The 18,922-nt window shown below is 34.4% G+C and overlaps 1 protein-coding gene across 2 annotated transcripts; it reads left to right on the forward strand.

The window, feature by feature from the left end:
- Positions 1-14,393: 14,393 nt before the first annotated feature.
- Positions 14,394-18,479, forward strand: LOC120082905 (polyadenylate-binding protein RBP45-like). Of its 2 annotated transcripts, none has more exons than XM_090316134.1 (6): positions 14,394-14,874; positions 15,055-15,523; positions 17,563-17,618; positions 17,698-17,828; positions 17,931-18,027; positions 18,112-18,479. In XM_090316134.1, the coding sequence occupies exons 1-6, from the start codon at positions 14,602-14,604 to the stop codon at positions 18,307-18,309; spliced, it is 1,224 nt and encodes a 407-aa protein (XP_090172260.1). In that variant the 5' UTR covers positions 14,394-14,601; the 3' UTR covers positions 18,310-18,479. The 2 variants fall into 2 exon arrangements, with proteins under 2 accessions (XP_090172260.1, XP_090172259.1); XM_090316133.1 differs by having other exon boundaries at positions 14,396-14,874; positions 17,931-18,030.
- Positions 18,480-18,922: the final 443 nt, after the last annotated feature.

Raw genomic sequence — 18,922 nt, forward strand, 5'->3', positions numbered from 1 at the left:
GTGAGCAAACGGCCATAAAATGCGAGCATGAAATGCCGAATGCTTGCCACTTATTACATGAATAGTACCGCTCGAACCTGTTTAGCCTCAATATTTGAACATTTCCTCCTTTGGCATTGAGACTATGACGCCCGGTCTTCACATGGAACACACCTTCATACCAATCGTATGATTGTACTTCATGTTTACTAGATCTTGCAGCCCATTTATTTATTTTCTCATGTGCGTACCTGGATTTTTATTCCACTTAGTATTATAAAATATGCTTGAAATAAATTGTTAATAATATATATATATATATATATATATATATATATATATATATATATTATCGGGTGTATTTATCTTGACGCTCCAATGCATCTCTTATTTCTTCTCTTATTTTTTCGAAATAATTCACGCATTTGAAGAATGTTATTGGAGCATGAGCATTTATAGGCAACATTCGAGCTCCTTTGAGGACTCCATTTATGCACTCTGATAGATTTGTCATCATCCACCCATATCTGAACCCTCCATCATGTGTTTGAGTCCATTGCTCTAAACTAATGTTGTCAAAAAAACTCAGACAGCTCTGATTTATTCCTTTGATATCTTTAATTGCTTTATTGAACTTTCAAATTTGAAACAGACACCCGACACGATAAACATAATTTTTCAATGTATTAAACCTGTACTTTTTATTAAAGTTATTGACGATATGTCGTAAGCAGAAATGATGGTGACATTTTGGTCTCGTCCAACCATTTGCTGGATTGTTCACTGTTGTGATTATGTCAGCATGTCGATATGAAATTAAACACACCTTTCGTGTGTTACAATTTCTCTCAAGTGTTTCAGGAATCATCCCCATGAGTCTGCGGATTATTCATCAGTAATGATAAATGCAAGTGGAAGAAGATGCCTGTTCGAGTCAATTAATGTAGCAATCAACAATTTTCCTCGATATTTGTTGTACAAGTATATACCATCTATCTGAATTATCGGCCGACAATTATTAAAAGCTTCTATACAAGGACCAAATGCCCAAAATACAGAAGTTAGGATAACATGATCTTCAGTAAGCGTTTCTTTCACTCTCCACTCTACATGTGTTCCAGGATTGGTCTGTTTAACCATATACAACCACCTGGGTAACAATTTGCAAGACTCATCCCAATAACCGAATACTTTAGCCAACGCTTTTCTTTTGCCCTCCCATACCCTATGGTAAGGAACATGATATCAAAACTTTGATTTGATGTCGGGCTGCAGTTGTGCCACACTGATAGATGGTTTTTCTCTTGTGGCATCACAAAACTCTATTGCAATTATTGATGAATCCAATTGCACATGACTTTGACTCAGTTCTGAATAAAAACATGTAAGTTATTTATAGTACTTAGTGATCTTGAACAAGCCATGTGATTTTTTCTTTATTGCACGAAGTCTCCACTTGCAACCTTCCTCCTACTTCTTACACCGAATTATCCAAATCGTCGGTGTCGATTCCACAACTTCATATGGTGCGTGACATTTAATTGCAAAACATTTGACTACGTGTTGTAGCATTTCTTTGTCTTGACAAATCATCCCTTTATACAATTGAGTATTGTCAATGTCCACAGAGGCTACAATTGGGTCATGTTCTCGAATGCTATGCAGTACATTCATATCCAAACCGTTGAATGTATCTGAAAGTAACTCATGTTCATGACCATCAAAATCCAACTCTTCAAATTCATTATCTGTTTCAGTTATGAAATCTCTATACAGGTTGTTAGCCGCCATATCTTCATTATCACATAGCAATGCAACTGACTTCGGATTAGGATCAATACATTCAGTTGGATCTTCAAACTGACAAATGATGTATTCAAGTTTATATCCACCCCTATCCTATTTACATTTACATACAAATGCACTAAATTCGGCAGTGGCATTGCGATTAAGAACATCAAGTTCATAGCTTGTGCATTCGAAATAGGGAATGACATAAACCTTATTGATCCTGATGGTTCTAGGTTATGATGTCTATATGTTATTTCTATCTGATTTGTTCCCATATCTACACTAACTGACATCCCAACTATTTCAATGAATTATTCAAATACAATTTCACTGTTCACATTTATGTTTAAACTCCCACTTGGTGGTTGGTCATAGTCAACTCCATCAATACCATCAATCATATTACCATTTGTAAACAACAAAAATCCCAAGCATTTGCCTGTCATTTTCTAAAAAAAAAAAAAAAAGACAAACAACACATTACTAATTGTTCTACTAATTATCAAACTTAAACAAAAACAAACCATAATAAAAATCACAATAAGAAATATATATAGGAAATATAAGAAGTTTGTGGGTAAAAAAATATTAAACTTTGTATCAAACTAAAAATATTAAACTTTTTAAAAAAATCACAATAATTTTGTATTATACTTTTTATAAGAAGTATATTAAAAAAATCCCAATAATTTTATATTAAACTAAAAACATTAAACTTTTTAATTTATAAACATCAACTTTTTAAGTTTTATAAGCATCAACTTTTTAAACATAACAATAAATTAAACTTTTTATAACTATTTTTAAACTTAACAACAAATTAAACTTTTTATAACTATTTTTAAACTTAACAACAAATTAAACTTTTCAAATATCATAAGAAATTTATATAAAAAAAAACATAATCATTTTGTATTAAACTAAAAATATTAAAGCTTTTAAGATATAAACATCGACTTTTTAAACATTACAATGAGGTAAATTTTTTAAAACTATTTTTTCAAATTTAATACAAAATAAAAAATTAAATTAAATTAAACTTTTTCAAACTATTTTAAACTATATTTTCAAAGTTAATAATAGAAAAATCAAATATCATAAGAAATATATTTCAAAAAATCATAATAATTTTGTATTAAACTAAAAATATTAAAGGTATAAACTTCACAATTTAATGGACGAATGTTATCATAAGAAACATAACAATAAACTATACTTAAATACAAACAAAAACAAACAAGATATAAATAAGATTAATATGTTGGTATAACATCCCAACCATAAGATTAACACTAATAACAACTACTAAGATTAACACTAATAGAGAAAGAACTACTAACATCAATATGTAAATATTATTGAATTCAACATGATAGATCTACTAAGTATAATAAAACTAGTAATAAATAAATAGTAAACTCACGAATTTAACTTAACTTTTTTGTTCTGTGTTTCCTAAACAACAACAAAAACTATAAAAAAAATATAATAGTATGAAAATAGGAACAAAATGTATAGTTCTTAAAAAAATGAAATTTTGTATAGTAAAAGGCAAAAACCTCACAATTTAATGGACAGATGTGGGAAAAGAAGAAGATTTGCTGAAGGCAGTGAGAAAATGTGAGGCTGGAGGTCGTGAGAATAAGAGAACGAAGGCAGTGAGGAGAAAATGAGAGGCTAATCTTAAAGGTCGAAAGGCAATGAGGAGAATGAGGGAACGAAACCAGTGTGAGAAAATGAGAAGATAGAGTGGGGGTTATAAGCTAAAAGGTCGAGTTTTCAAAACTCGACCCACGGATCTGGCGTTGGGAAAATAATATGGATGGAACAAGACGAAAATCTGACACGCTGCAGAGATTCAAATTCGTTTTAAAAGAGGTCGACGATTCAAATCACTCTGACTCGCCCTGCAGAGATTCGGATTCTTAGCTAAGTGATCGTGTAGGAGTTTGTGGGCGATTGTGTAGTGAGGAAGGAGAGCTCTCGAGAGGTCATTGCAGCGTATCGTTCATCATGTACTTCAACTATGTGATCGTGTAGTAAAGTTTAGCGATCGTGTAGCATTTGATATATGATCGTATAGTAAAAGGTAGGCGATCGTATAGGTTTTAAGAAGGTGATAGTCTAATTTTAATAGCTAAGCGATCGTGTAGAAGTTTGTGGGCGATCGTGTAGTGAGGAAAGAAAGCTCTCGAGAGGCCATCGCAGCGTGCCGCTCATCGTGTACTTCCACTAGGCGACCGTGTAGTATAACTCAGCGATCGTGTAGCACTTGGTACACGATCGTATAGTAAAATTTAGGCGATCGTATAGGTTTTGAGAAGGTGATCGTCTAATTGTAATAGCTAAGCGATCGTGTAGAAGTTTGTGGGCGATCGTGTAATAGGGAAAGAGAGCTCTCGAGAGGCCATCGCAGTGTGTCGCTCATCGTGTACTTCCACTATGCGATCGTGTAGTAAAGCTTAGCAATCGTGTAGCATTTGGTATACGATCGTATAGTAAAAGGTAGGTGATCATATAGGTTTTGAGAAGGCGATCATCTAATTGTAATAGCTAAGCGATTAAGTAGGAGTTTATGGGCGATCGTGTAGTAAGGAAAGAGAGCTCTCGATAGGCCATCACAGTGTACCCTCATCGTGTACTTCCACTAAGCGAACGTGTAGTATAGCTCAGCGATCATGTAGTAAAGCTTAGCGATCATATAGCACTTGGTACACGATCGTATAATAAAAGGTAGGCGATTATATAGGTTTTGAGAAAGTGATTGTCTAATTCTAATAGCTAAGCGATCGTGTAGGAGTTTATGGGCGATCGTTTAATGAAGAAAGAGAGATCTCGAAAGTGGGAGTTTAGAAAATGCTGTCGCGGAGAGGCCATCGCAGCATACTGCTCATCATCTACTTCTACTAGGCGATCGTGTAGTAAAGCTCAGCAATCGTGTAGCACTTGGTATACGATCGTATAGTAAAAAGTATGCGATCGTATAGGTTATGAAAAGACGGTCGTGTAATAGTAATAGTTAAGTGATCATGTAGGGGTTTGTGGCCGATCGCAGAGAATTTAGTTAGCGATCATTTAGTCATATTGAGCGATCGTGAAGAGATTATAAACAATCGTTTAGCATCTCGTAATCGACCGATTAATCTTGTTTGATTTCTATCGTCTAATAAAGAAGTTGTTCATCGTTCACTTGTTATTTCCGGAAGTTTGCACCTATTGTTACATTAATAAAGAATTACTAAACGTCCGCATAGTAATTTTACTAAACGATTGTGTGTGATCATGTATAATTACTAAACGATTCTTTAATTTTCTTTAAGTCGAAGGTTTGTTTTATAATTTTCCAGAGGTGTTTTATAATTTTCCAGAGGTCACCCTCGATCTCTTTCAAATTTTCTCCTCTTCCCTTACAGATCTTTTTTAGTTTTCGACAGGTCGAGGGTTGAACCCTCGTCCTTTTCTTAATTTCTTTTAGGTCGAGGGTCAAACCTTTGATCTCTTCTTTAATTTTCGACAGTTCGTGGGTTCAATATTTTAAACAAAATCCCCACCTCGAAAATTTCAAAACAACCATAGATTTCTAAATAGTTTCATAACCACATTATTTCCCTAAATTGTTTTCCTAATCACAATATTAAAAAAAAAAAAAAAAAAAAAAAAACTCCGATCACTTTTCGGCTAGTGGGCGCATCACGTGGGTAAGAAGTCTAATAATAATGAAAATAAATTCAAATATACTGAAATACCAAGTGATTAATTAAATTAAGGATGCCTTTGCCACATAGATTTGAATTGTTTGGAGGTTTCGGTAGTCTGGATTCAAGAAAATTGCGTTTAGAATGCAAATTTTTGAAGTCTGACTTAAAAAGTCTGTTTGAAATGTAGACTTGGGAAGTCTAGAAATGAAATACCTATTTATAAATCTTGAGTTTGAAATATTTCATTGTATTTAATTGGTGGTTGAATTTTATATTAGTTTAAATTTATCATCTTAATTATTTTAATATAGTTAAGTTTAAGATAAACTAAAAATCTAGAATAATATATTTTTTAAAAAAATTTTGAAATAGAGATTGGACCAAAATTATAATTTTATTTAATTTATTGTCTTAATAATTTAATATTTTGATTTTATTGGATTTTGAAATAAAAATTCATAGACTTTTATCATATTAACTAATTTAAATTAGAATTTTCTACACATATAACCAAAATAAATATACATAATTACACAATTGTAAATGAACCATTACTTTACACACATATACAAAAAAAAAAAAAAAAAAGGCTCAATTTACATTTTCAGCCCTCCTTACTATTCAACATATATACAAGCAAATATTTAGAGATAGGTGATTGATTTTCAGCTAGAAAAAATAGAAAAAATAAATGAAATCTCATAAAATGAAGGAAACACTAATGTTAAACGGAGAAGGGAAGAGGGAGAATTAAAAAAAATATATAAGCTAAAATAATAATAATTAAAAAAAAGATCCAAAAGGAAAAAAATTATAAGAAAAAGAAAATGCATTTTTAGAAAATATTATCGTAATTATATTAAGGAAAAAAAATGTTTTTCAAAAATTCATTTTTATTTCAACACTTTTGATAAAAACTCTTTAAAATAAAAACATTTGACAACTCTATCTTGAGAGTATTTTTATATACAAGTTTGCTTGGTTTGTTATATACTAGAAATATTTTTTTCAATGTTTTTCAATGTTGGCCTGTGGTGGGCGGAGGTTGGTAGGAGTTGGTGGTCAAAATTTTGTCGGTGAGGTCCCTAAAAGTGGTGATCGGAGGTTGGCTGATAGTGGTTGGAATTGGCCAACAATGGTCATCAAAGGTGGTGTTCGGAAGTTGACTGGCGAACTTCATAGATTAAATTAGAAAAGAGAGAGGAAAAAAAGTTTAACCCATAAATTTGAATAGTGTTTATTATTCAAACCCGTAAGAAATAGTGTAAGAAGCCATGATTTCCTAAACCTTTATCCCAAACAAGGATTGAATTTAGGATGTCTAACTCATCCTAAGTCCAATCTTGAAATAAACATCCTCTAAATGTTAAATTGCCAAACTACATAAATACCAACTTGGATGAATGGATGTCAGGTTCCAAACTCCCACGTCCCAGTTCCCACCCCACATGTTGAAGCTAAGAAAAGGGATAAATTTTACTTTTTCGGAAAAATGTTAAATTATGCCACATATTTCTAAAATTTGTATAGTTTTGTATACTTAACTCGTTCTCTTAAAATTTTAAAACTTTTATTTTCATTTTTGAAAATTTAGATTTATTTTAAAACAACCATTTCATCATAAATTGACCTAATGATAAATAGAGATATGATCTTAATAAAGACCTAAAAGGTCCATGGTAGTTAACCTCAACCTACTTATGATTTAATATCACATGAGTTTCCTTGACAACCAAATATCATAGGGTCTAGTAGGTTGTCCCATGAGAGTAGTCGCAGCGCGAATAAGCTGACTTGAACACTCATGAATATTAAAAAAAAGTTTCAAATACGAACATTATTGAAGTTTGGCTTTAAAGTTTGTGGGTCTAGTTATAACTTAAAGAAACATATTTATGGGCTATTTGGGGTAGAGTTATGGAGTCTAGATTTAGGGTGGGTTTTCTTTAACTTTTCAAATGTTTAATTTTGAAATATTTCATTTAAAAAAAAAAAAATTGAAGTGTTGGGTACTACTCCAAATAGTTTTTGAAACACTTACAAAATGTATTTTTTTTTCTTTCCAAAATCTATTTCAAACAATTTTGATCAAAAGAGTTTAAACGAAAATGTTTTTTTTTTTAAAACACATTATTCATCTAGTCATTCCAAACCGATCCTTAACATGTTGTCAGAAGCTCGTTCACTCTAGCCCAGGTAAGGTTCTGAAAATCGTTGGTGAAACTAAGAGAGATGTGCCTAAAGCAGCATGCAACAACTTTAAACTCAAACAAAGAACGTTCTTCTTCAAGACATGAGGTGTTTAGGTATAGAGTTGAGTTATTAATTTAGGGATATCTTTTTTTTTTTTAATCTAAAAAATATGATTTTCATGGTTATTTTTGTTTGTTTAACTTTTTTGTTTAACCATCCAATTGCACGTATATGTTGACAGGTACCAACACGCAGCGGAAGCAACGAGGATCCATAAGCACTCTAATTGATTAATTTTGGCATAAACGAAAACATACTTAAATAGAATTTAATGGGTTTCAAGATATACCTTTGAAGAACCGTTGACATCTCGATTTTTAGATGCTAAATCCTCCAAATCTTTGTGCAGACCACCACAAGATCTTCCCTACTATTCTCTTGGTGCTCTAGATTGAGTTGTGAGACTCAAAATAAGCTGGAATCAAAGGGAACTTGGAGAATGCTCACTACAGCAACCCAATGAAAAACACTTTCTTCTATCCGAATTTTTCAGAAAAATTCAATCGGTTGCCTCATTTCAACTTCACTCCAATCTCTTCAATATATTGCAAACTATCATGCAAAGAGATTTGTTGCATGGGATACAACTCATGCTTGAAGTTATATGAATCATGGGTTAAACTTTTTTTCCTCTCTTTAATATATTGCAAACTGTCATGCAAAGAGATTTGCCCAGGGTGACACAAAGCGTCATATGAATCTCACAGTGTAAACTATGTGGAGACGTGGCAGTTGAAATCGTAAACTTGATTTCTGTTCGAACAACTTCCCCTTATTCACCAGAATCTAAATTTAAGCTAAAAAATACTTTCCGTATGGAAGTCACTCTCAGGGTGACACGAAGTACCACTTAAATCCAGATTGTAAACTCTTAGGGACGTGAGAGCTAAGAATAACATATCGTGTATGTTATTAATTTCCCATTGAAGTTTTCTAATAACTCTATCATATAGAAGTTATTGATTACCACTAAAGTGTTCTAATTTTTGGGTAAATTTCTGGCCAATACAAAGAACCCTAAGTCTATGTGCTTTATCCAAGTATAACTCTTATAAATGGACTTAAACCTACGATGTCTAGGTGATAAACCCTTTTATTACCTCACATCGCTCACGAATACTCATAAAACTGGTTACCAACATTCAATTACTCGGTTATAATCCCCAGATAGGAGGTGTTCCGTAGACCGTCAACTTAAATACCCCCAGCCTTCGACAGGATTATATACCGGTTGAGTTTGTACCCCCAGTTTTACAAGGTTAACGACCTATTTTAACTATTAAAACAAATGGTTAACATACGTGAGCATGCAATTGTTCTTTGTTATGGATTTTAAATGTCTAATCCAATTTTATAACAACTTATAAAACTATAGACATGCTAAACATCCACAACATATAGGCATTCAATATTTAATATAACCATTATATTAAATAAAGAAACCCTAACATGCATACTATATATTATAACAAATTATAACATACTTTCTATGCATGTTGCATGTTTCCTACAGTGGGATTTTAAATCTACATGGCATACTGTATGCATATACGAGATTTATTTAATTATAACATACATCCAATGCATAAATAATTAAACACAGACTGATATGATTTTAGTTTTGACAAAAACAAGCAAACAAAAGCCTAACTATTACAAAAACAGCTTCAACACCGCTCGAACCGCTCCAAACCGCTTGAACCGGACCAGCAGAGTCTGAACCGGACCAACCACAAACCATTTAAAGCTGAACCGGACTAGACCTCAAGAGAATTGATCGAACCGGCTGCTCTTGCTCTCACTCAATATCTCGCTAAGGCTGATCATTTAGCAATGACGACCATTGTCATGTGTTTGCTCGATCGTTTAGCAACTATCGCATAGCTTCTAATCAAGGTATACGATCGTGTATGTCTACCTTTTATGGCATAATGTCATCGTCTACTGCCAGAGGACGCTACACGATTGCTTAATGTCCAACACTATCGCGTAGCTCCATCGTCTAGCATGGACATTTACTACACGATCGTTTAGCGTCATCGTCTAGCACCGCGTCTTAATCGTTTAGCGCGTGCGCGAAGGTAAGCAATCGCTTAGTGCTATCGTATATCTCTCGATGCATCATCCAGCTGCCGCACATAGTAAACGATTACGTAATGTTATCTCTTAGTACTTCAACGCATCGTTTAGATACCGCATAGAGGTAAACGATCGCTTAGTGCTATTGCTTAGCATCTCAACGCATTGCTTAGCTGTCGATCAAAGGTAAATGATCGCGTAAGCGATTGTGCAACGCTATCGTATAGATTTTCACCACATCGTTGAGCTCCCACCCGAAGCTACACGATCGTGTAGTGCCACCGTATACCAATACAACGCATCGCTTGGCTCCCGCAAGTACACGATCGTCTGGCGCACAACACCTAAATGATCAACACCCGAAGCTACACGATCGTTTAGCTTTTCTTCACATCATCTAACGCATGAAGCTAAACGATCATTTAACTACTGAAGCTCAACGACGATATGAACAGAGGCTAATTTTCTGGAATCTACAACTCGGTCTCTTCGCTTGTTTCTTCGAATTACGACTTAATTTCAATTCTAATGACTCCAAATAAATTACAGACTCTTGGAAAAACATATAAGCTCATCAAGCAAGAGCCAATTACAAATTTAAATGAGAAATTAAAGGCCAAAACTCATAAAACCATATTAGTACAACAGTTTCATATTTCTCATATAAAACACCCACCAAACCAAAATTAAATCGAATTGAATGCTTATTTGATGCTCTGATATCAATTGTTAGACAAGTAACAACACGCAGCGAAAGCGACGAGAATCGATAAGCACTCTAATTGATTAACTTTGGTAGAAATGAAAACATGCTTAAACAAAATTTAATGGGTTTCAAGACATGCCTTTGAAGAACCGTTGAAATCTCGATTTCCAGCTGCTAAATCCTCCAAATCTTTATGCAGACTACCACAAGATTTTCCCTACTATTCTCTTGGTGCTCTAGATTGAGTTATGAGACTCAAAATAAGCTGGAATCAAAGGGAATTTGGAGAATGCTCACTACAGCAACCCAAATGAAGAACGCTTTCTTCTACCCGAATTTTCAGAAAAATTCAATCGGTTGCCTCACTTCAACTTCACTCCAATCTCTTCAATATATTGCAGACTATCATGCAAAGAGATCGTTGCATGGGATGCAGCTCATGCTTGGAGTTATTAAAGGTTGAAGATTGTGAGCTAGTTGAAGATGAGTTTGAAAAATCCAATTTTTCATTTTTGTGCTTTTTCTATTTCCAAAATTTATTTTTAATTTTAAAATCATATTTTAATTCTAAAATAAAAAATTTATTAATTTACAAATTAATTTCATAAATTAATTTTCTAGTAAAATTAATAAATAATTATTTAAATAGTTTAAATAATTCTAATTAATTTATTATCCAATATTAAATTAATTTTACACAAATCCATATTCATATATTTAAATCATATTTAAGTATATTCTCCATTTCTGTTTGATCCTAATTTGAACGTTTCAAATTAACTTATCACGCTACTCTAGAGCTAATCCATTTTCGAGCTAGTAAAGGGACCTCGTTGACCTACAGATCATGGGCTCCAATGATCCGAGATTAATCGGCTAAACTCATTAGATCGATCTAACCCCCATTCGTTAACTAATGGGTCACTCCAACTAAAGTCCATAGTTGAATTCCCCTCACTGTAGATATATTATGTCCACTCGATATAACCATGATTAGTAAGTCAACCCTTCACAGGTTGTTCGTAATAACGGCTGGGTCAAATCTCTGTTTTACCCCTGAAATTACCTCTTGTTCCTTAAGTCCCCATTGATCTCCTAATGAACAATTGTTTTGTGATCCAATCAACAAAACCAATTCCCTCTTGGGCCCACGAAAGGGCAGGGCACCTTGTTCAAGACCCAGAATCAGCACTTAAGGGAACAACCTTTCTACTATCTCTAAAAGCGGGTAGGAGTAAATTCCGTCTTGCACCCTATGTCCCCAGCTATCTATCCGGTCTTACCCTTGAAATGGAAGGTTTATTGAGTCAGCGCTGTTAAGCCAACCCTCACCTATGCAAATCTAAGGATAATTTCAAATAAACAGGAGTTCATAGTTAGCTCAGGATTAAGGTTAAGTTATCTAGGTCATCTCTTTGAAATAGTCAATCTTAAACTGTAAACAGCGTTATAAAGTAAGAGTGACTGATTTCGTGGTCCGATCTTGTACAAACCCTTTTGCACAAGGACACCTCCACTCCTCATGTCCCAACCTAAACGAATTATGATCACTTTGTTTGCAGCACTTTACAACTCCTTGTGACAATTACAGAGCAAGTTGCATCCAATAATGTTACCAGAACAAGGTACCAAACCTTATTCATATACTATAGATCATTTTGACTATTTACTCAAACCTGATCTACCTTTATGTCTCCACATAAAGTTCAAGTACTCATCCAATAGTCAAGGGACTTTTAGGTTTATTGGATTTCTATCAAGCAAAACATCCATTCAATAACACCTTATTGAACTTTCAGAATAAGTCCCATTGTTTACATACCACGAGTTTTAGGACATAAAACCTAACAGTATATATTTTTCAAAATTTTAACACAATTAAGATGTAACTTAAAATATTCACATATGTTTTACAGTTTTTTTACTTGTAACCATTATACTCGATGTAGACAAAATACTCTATTTTCACATAAACACCAAAAATTATAATATACTTTCGTATTGGCGGAATTTGCATAAAAAAGTAGGTCACCAAGACATTTGGGGCTCTTTATGGTATCATATGCCAAATTGTAGGTTAGGGTTTATTATATGCATGTATGTTGATGTTGGAAATGTGATCAAAGCCTCATATTAACTATATAAGGGGATGATCATAAGCATTTAAGGGAGAACAACTATCACCAACGGTATGAGAATTTTTGTATGAAACTAAAAGTAAAACCACGAGGGCATAAACTAGTATATAATATGACTATTAAATATCATGAGTTAATAATTTAATTTTAGTACTTAAAAACACATTCACCGATTAAGTTTTTTTGTATTTTTAGTATATGATCGGTCAAGTTGGTTGTTAGAGTTAGTTGTTGGAGATGATAAATGGAATTGGTAATCAAAGTTGGTCGTTAGAGGTGATTATCAAAGTTAGTTGCCATAGGTGGTAGTCGCATGGAGTCAGACATCAAAGATGGTCGCTGGAGATGATTATTGGGTGTGGTCTTTGTCAGATTTTAGTTGTGGGAAGGTGGTTGACGAAGCATGTCATAAATAATGGATTGTTGATGATGTAGGGTGTTGAGGGTGGTTGTTGGAGATGTTCGCCGAAGTGAGCCATCGAAAGTGGTCATTAAAGTATGTCGTTGACAATGAGTGTTGTCAGAGTTGGTCTTCGACTGTAGCTAACGGGTGGAGTCATTGGAAATATTGGAGGGAGAGAGAAATAGAGAGGAAAGGATGGAGTTTCTTGATTAATGTGCAGATTTAATTGTGAACACTATTGAAGTTGATGGAGTTTAGTTATTTAATATCGACTTGTGAAGTTAGTGAGTCGGACATTGAGTTGAATTAAAAAACCAACTCAAATCAATTCAACTCAATGCCTTAACACATTCCCTTATGGTTTATAAATATAATCCAAACTTGTCATCACATGAAACACTATTTTACAAATTGGACAAATTGTAAAAAATCATCCGTAAAGTATGATGGTAATTGCAGTTACATTCTAAACCTTTTAATTTTAAAAATTGAGCCCTCAAACTTATATACGGTGTAAAATTGGACCCTCAACTTACAAAAGTTATACAAATTGGATCTCCAGAGGATAAAAATTCAACCACCAAACTTATACAATTGTTACAATTTCTACAATAATGTAAGATTGAGGGTCCAATCTTAACATTTCTATAAGTTTAATGACTCAACTTTTACAACTGAAAGTTAAAGTTTGATGACATAATTGAAACTATCGTCATATGGCTTTTGTAATTCATCTTTATAAATTAATCACATATTAATGGATGAAATCAATCCAATAGTTGCCTTGAAACAAATTTAAAATTCGAGAATAAAAATGAAACCTTAGAAAGTTAATGAATATAACTAAAATACAATCTAATATTATAAATGATAAAAAAAAAAATGCCGCAATTTTAATCCTCAGGTAAGTACTCTAAGGAAGTTTTACCTGTGTTGAATGAACTATAAACAAAATTTAAAAGGTTGCAGTCTCAATCAAAAGATTATATTGCATCTCTCAACTCCTCCATATGATCGAAATAAAAGAAAAGAAAAGTTGATTTAGTTGATCTAATTGATCTAATTTGACCATAATAGCTAAAGGGAACATAACGAACCAGAGGTATCTGGTTCCATTTTTGCTAACCCCTATTGTGTTAAAAAAAAGAAAAAAGAAAAAAGAAAAAAGAAAAAAGAAAAAAGAAAAAAGAAATTGAGGATGATTAGATTGTGCTAATTAACCAAAGTGATACTGTGTGGTCGGAAGCATTTGAAATTGCATGAGCTCGGTGGTTGATTGGGCCAATTCAAGAAAAGCAGTACGATAATGGACAGATGATAAATGTGGGGCCCAAAATCTAGAAATCCTGGTCTCCACGCTGTTTCGGATAACGTGTCTCAATTGGTAATGAAATAAAATCCCAGCAATCTCCTTCCCTTTCGTTTCTCTCTCGCTCGCGGCTTGCCTGTTTCCGACATCTAGGGTTAGGGTTTCTCCGACTTCAACGAGATCCCCAACCTCTCTTCCTTGTTTCACATTTAACAAATTCTTTCATCCCTCTCTTCTTCCAAACCATGCAGCCTGCTCCTGGTGTTGCCCCACACAACATGCCTCACCAAGCCCCTCAGTACCAGCAACAGCAACCTCCTTACATGATGATGCCGCCTCAACCGCCCCAACCCCAACCTGTCCCTCAGATGTGGCCTCAGCAGCCGCAGGCCGTTTCGCCGCAGGGCCAACCGCCTCAACCAGCCAGCGCCGATGAGGTCCGTACGCTCTGGATCGGAGACTTGCAGTACTGGATGGACGAGAACTATCTTTTTAATTGCTTTGCTCATACAGGCGAGGTACGTCAAATAACGCTACCCCCAGTTCGGATCATGCGTGGATTAGTATTTATTGTATATCTGTTAGTGAAAGATTTTTGAAATGCTATTACAATGTAATCTTGGTGGATAGGAATTGGTTATATATATTTTTCTCTTTCTTTTTCTTTTTTTTAGAATTAATGATGTATGTATTCCCAGATTTCCTCCGTGAAAGTCATTCGGAACAAACAAACTGGCCAGTCCGAGGGTTACGGCTTTCTTGAGTTTTTAACACGTCCAGCTGCAGAAAGAGTACTTCAAACGTATAATGGCACCCCGATGCCTAATGGGGCACAAAATTTTAGATTGAACTGGGCATCAGCAGGGGAGAAGCGACAAGATGACTCTCCTGATTACACTATTTTTGTTGGGGATTTGGCTGGTGATGTTACTGATTATGTGCTACAAGAGACATTTAGAGCGCGTTATACATCTGTGAAGGGTGCCAAGGTTGTGATTGATAGGCTCACTGGACGTACTAAAGGTTATGGGTTTGTTAAGTTTGGAGACGAGACTGAACAAATGAGGGCGATGACTGAGATGAATGGTGTTCTCTGTTCATCCAGGCCCATGCGAATTGGACCTGCGGCTAACAAGAACACTTCTGGCAGTCAGCAATATGCGAAAAGTAAATACCACTTCCCCCCTCTCAGAGGGGAATTTCATTTTATTGAAAATCATAACATTAAATTTTCTATGGAGTATAGTTCGTCTTATTCATTCGTTTTATATATGTGGTTGAGTTTAGAGTTCTGGTATGCATTTTCAATATGCCAAGATGAAACCCGACCTCCTTTATTTTCTGTTTGGACTTTTCTCCTCTCCGCTACTTTTATTTTTAGTTTTCTAGCATTTTAATTCCAGCCTCGTTGTACCTTGGAAGAATTGTAGCCTTTCATGCCTTTTCCTTCCTGTACTTCCAATTCGAGCTTTGGTCACTGTAACTACTATAAAAAAAAACTCATAAACTTATAAAACTCCTCTTTTCTTTAAGCAGGGTGTCAAAAGGCTCTGTCAGCTTGGGGTCCGCTACTGATTTCAGCTGACACGCTTACCCTTTAATACGTTGTTCCATTTAGGTCAGTTTTTTCCCGCCAATGTCTTACCTCTTTCTTTTTATGTGGCATATTTATGCTACGGTTTTTAATTCACCTTTAGTTCTGCAACGTTTAGTTTTTCCTTTCATCTGCATGGGTATTTTTTTTCTCCCTGGCATTTCACAACGTCTAATTCCGTTAATTTTTTTTAAAAAAGTTTAGGCCACTTAGGTTCTTTAGCTAGATGGTTTTTTGAAATTTCCAACAACTGGGAATCTGGGGTCGCAGACCAGTTTGATTCTGAGCTTTCCTTCTACAACTGCAGTATGTCATATAGGTTGTGCTTGTCCTTCACCTCCTTATATTTAGGGTTTATGGGATTTACTTTCCTATGTTTTATTCTCAGTATTTGTTGGTTGGATCCCACTTCTGTAGACAAATCCACTACCTACAAAAGAATTCAATACATTTCTTGATCTGCCTGGATTTCCATTTCTTAGTTTTTCATTCTGTAGCTCGGTATTTCATTGACTCATTCCTTTCAACGTGTTGGATCTATTTACATTCATCTATACTTTATATGTACCCTACTTGTGGTTAGGATTCTATCGATTGGTTTTGCTGATTAATCGGTGTGCTGCTTTTGCCTCTTCTAGTTTTTGTCTTAAGGTCCATACTGTTTCTTGGTTTGAATCATTTTACGTAATTGATTGGCATAATTTAGTGTGCACTGCAAGCTTTCCAATATGGCATAATATGGTTGTCTCAAGTTGAAAGTTACGGAGGCTTTTGTGATATTTAGTTATTAGTTCATTAGATCGATGCTTTATAACATCCCTTTCTTTGTGAGTTCCTCTTGTTTATTATTATGTGGATTTTTCCTCCTCTGATGTGGGCAGCATAAGGAATCACTTAGTTATTTTGCATTCATTATGTTTGGCTTTGTGTCTTCTATTGTTTAGTATTCTGGTCTTCATGTTAATGTTTTCATATTGATATGAGCTGAAAGCCTAGAAGTTCATCAAATCATATGCCTATCTGAAATAATAGGAGGCTTACGTCTTATGGATAGGGGTGTGTGCCTCTGAGGCGTAAAATGTGAGCCTCAATGAAATATAGGTGGGCTTCTGTTTGATGGGATCTTTTAAGGAAAAAAATAATTACTTTGCAGGTTTAATAAATCTACACTTCAAGACAATTTTAAACTCTTCATTAGAATAAGAAAAACGGCAGGTGACGTGAGAGTTTAGTTTTTTTTTTTTAAACCTTTTTTTTCCTAAATATATATAATTGTTGCCTTTGTTCATTATTAGTTATTACAGCCAGGATAAGACTGATTTCCATCTTTCTTAGTGTTTTTAATCCTACTTCTAATTAAAAAAAATGGATGTGTTTTTTCATGTATCTTTCGTCTGCTAGTAATTTGGATTTATCTTGTTTTTGTTCGCATGCGTCTTGGTTTAACTGTTTATTTCTATTATTCACCATAGTGATGAAGTGATATGATAATGACACCATTAAGTTGAAGTGTCATTGAGAACAGCATCTTATTTAGGAAAAATGATAACGCTGGATTTTTTAGTTCATGTTGATAGAATATGTCATTTTAGTTTAATATTTTCGAATGCAGCTTCATACCAGAGTACTCCAGGGACTCAGAATGAGAACGATCCAAATAATACAACTGTGGGTACTTCAGCAATTTTCAATAGCATTATAATCTTATGGGCGTAGTTATGAGTTGTTTTTTTTAATCTTGTTTCAGATATTTGTGGGAAATTTGGATTCTAATGTCACTGATGAGCACTTGAGGCAAGTATTCAGTCAGTATGGAGAGCTGGTGCATGTTAAGATACCTGCAGGCAAGCGATGTGGCTTTGTTCAATTTTCAGACAGGTTGGTATTTTCAGAACCTTTCATGCCACCTCCCCCCATTCCGAACATTTGGTGTTCGTTTGCTCATGAGTAGTGTATTTTGTTTCTTTATTACTATTTCAGAAGCTGCGCCGAGGAAGCTTTGCGCATTTTGAATGGAACCCAAATTGGTGGGCAAAACATTAGACTTTCATGGGGCCGTAGTCCTTCTAACAAACAGGTAGTAGTATTGTGCTTCACTTATATTCTCGTATTCATTAAAGCAAATAATATAGCTTTATAAACCTCTGTTGTAAATTTACAGCCCCAGGCTGATCCTAATCAGTGGAATGGAGGAGGTGGTGGAGGAGGATATTATGGATATGGACAAGGATATGAAAATTATAGCTATGCTCCAGCTGCCCAAGATCCTAACATGTTCTACGGTGGCTATGGTGGATATGGGAACTACCAGCAACCAGCACCACAGCAGCCGTCGCAGCAACAAGGAGGATATATGTAGATGACAAGTTCTATTTCTTCTGTCCCCGAACTCTCCCCTCAAATGAGACCGGAACTTCTGCTTTTATCATTTGTAGAAGATTTTGGAGATATTACTCTCATCTTATTCTGAACAAATATTCTGTATGACTTCGTTGACTTGATGTCACTTGTGTGTTGTATTTGGTGTTAGAGGTTTTGCGTGTTGTGTTATTTGTTTTTTTTTTCTCTATATGATCATATCTATCATGGTAGCGAGTTGAATGATCTTAAATCCATGTTATAAGCTGTACGTGGGTGAACTACTACTTACTACTTATGTTCCTTCTGGTGCTGATCTAGCCAATTTGACTTATTCTGGCTTGAAACTTTTTGCTACACAGTTTTTGTATTATTACTGTAGGAGTTGATTGTCATTGAACCCAAACGTTCGAGTTTTGGAATTGTTTGAATTCTATTTTATGTTGCAATATTGAAGGTGTATTCGTCGATCATTTACCATCAATTTCCACATCCAATTTTGTGCCTTAAATGAATTCATAAAAACAATTGGTTAGAGGAAGAAATTTTTATTTCATCCATTAATATTTAGACTTGGATTAACGTCTAAAACTGCAAATTTTGTTCAATTTTGG

The sequence above is a fragment of the Benincasa hispida genome, chromosome 8, assembly GCF_027475165.1.
Source record: "Benincasa hispida cultivar pf3 chromosome 8, pf3_genome.v1.1, whole genome shotgun sequence".
Lineage (NCBI taxonomy): Eukaryota > Viridiplantae > Streptophyta > Magnoliopsida > Cucurbitales > Cucurbitaceae > Benincasa > Benincasa hispida.

Coding starts and splice junctions, on each gene's coding strand:
- LOC120082905 (XM_090316133.1), top strand. CDS start 14,602: ATGCAGCCTGCTCCTGGTGTTGCCCCACACAACATGCCTCACCAAGCC. Junction 14,875..15,054: donor GCTTTGCTCATACAGGCGAG/GTACGTCAAATA, acceptor ATGTATTCCCAG/ATTTCCTCCGTGAAAGTCAT. Junction 17,829..17,930: donor TTTGTTCAATTTTCAGACAG/GTTGGTATTTTC, acceptor TTACTATTTCAG/AAGCTGCGCCGAGGAAGCTT.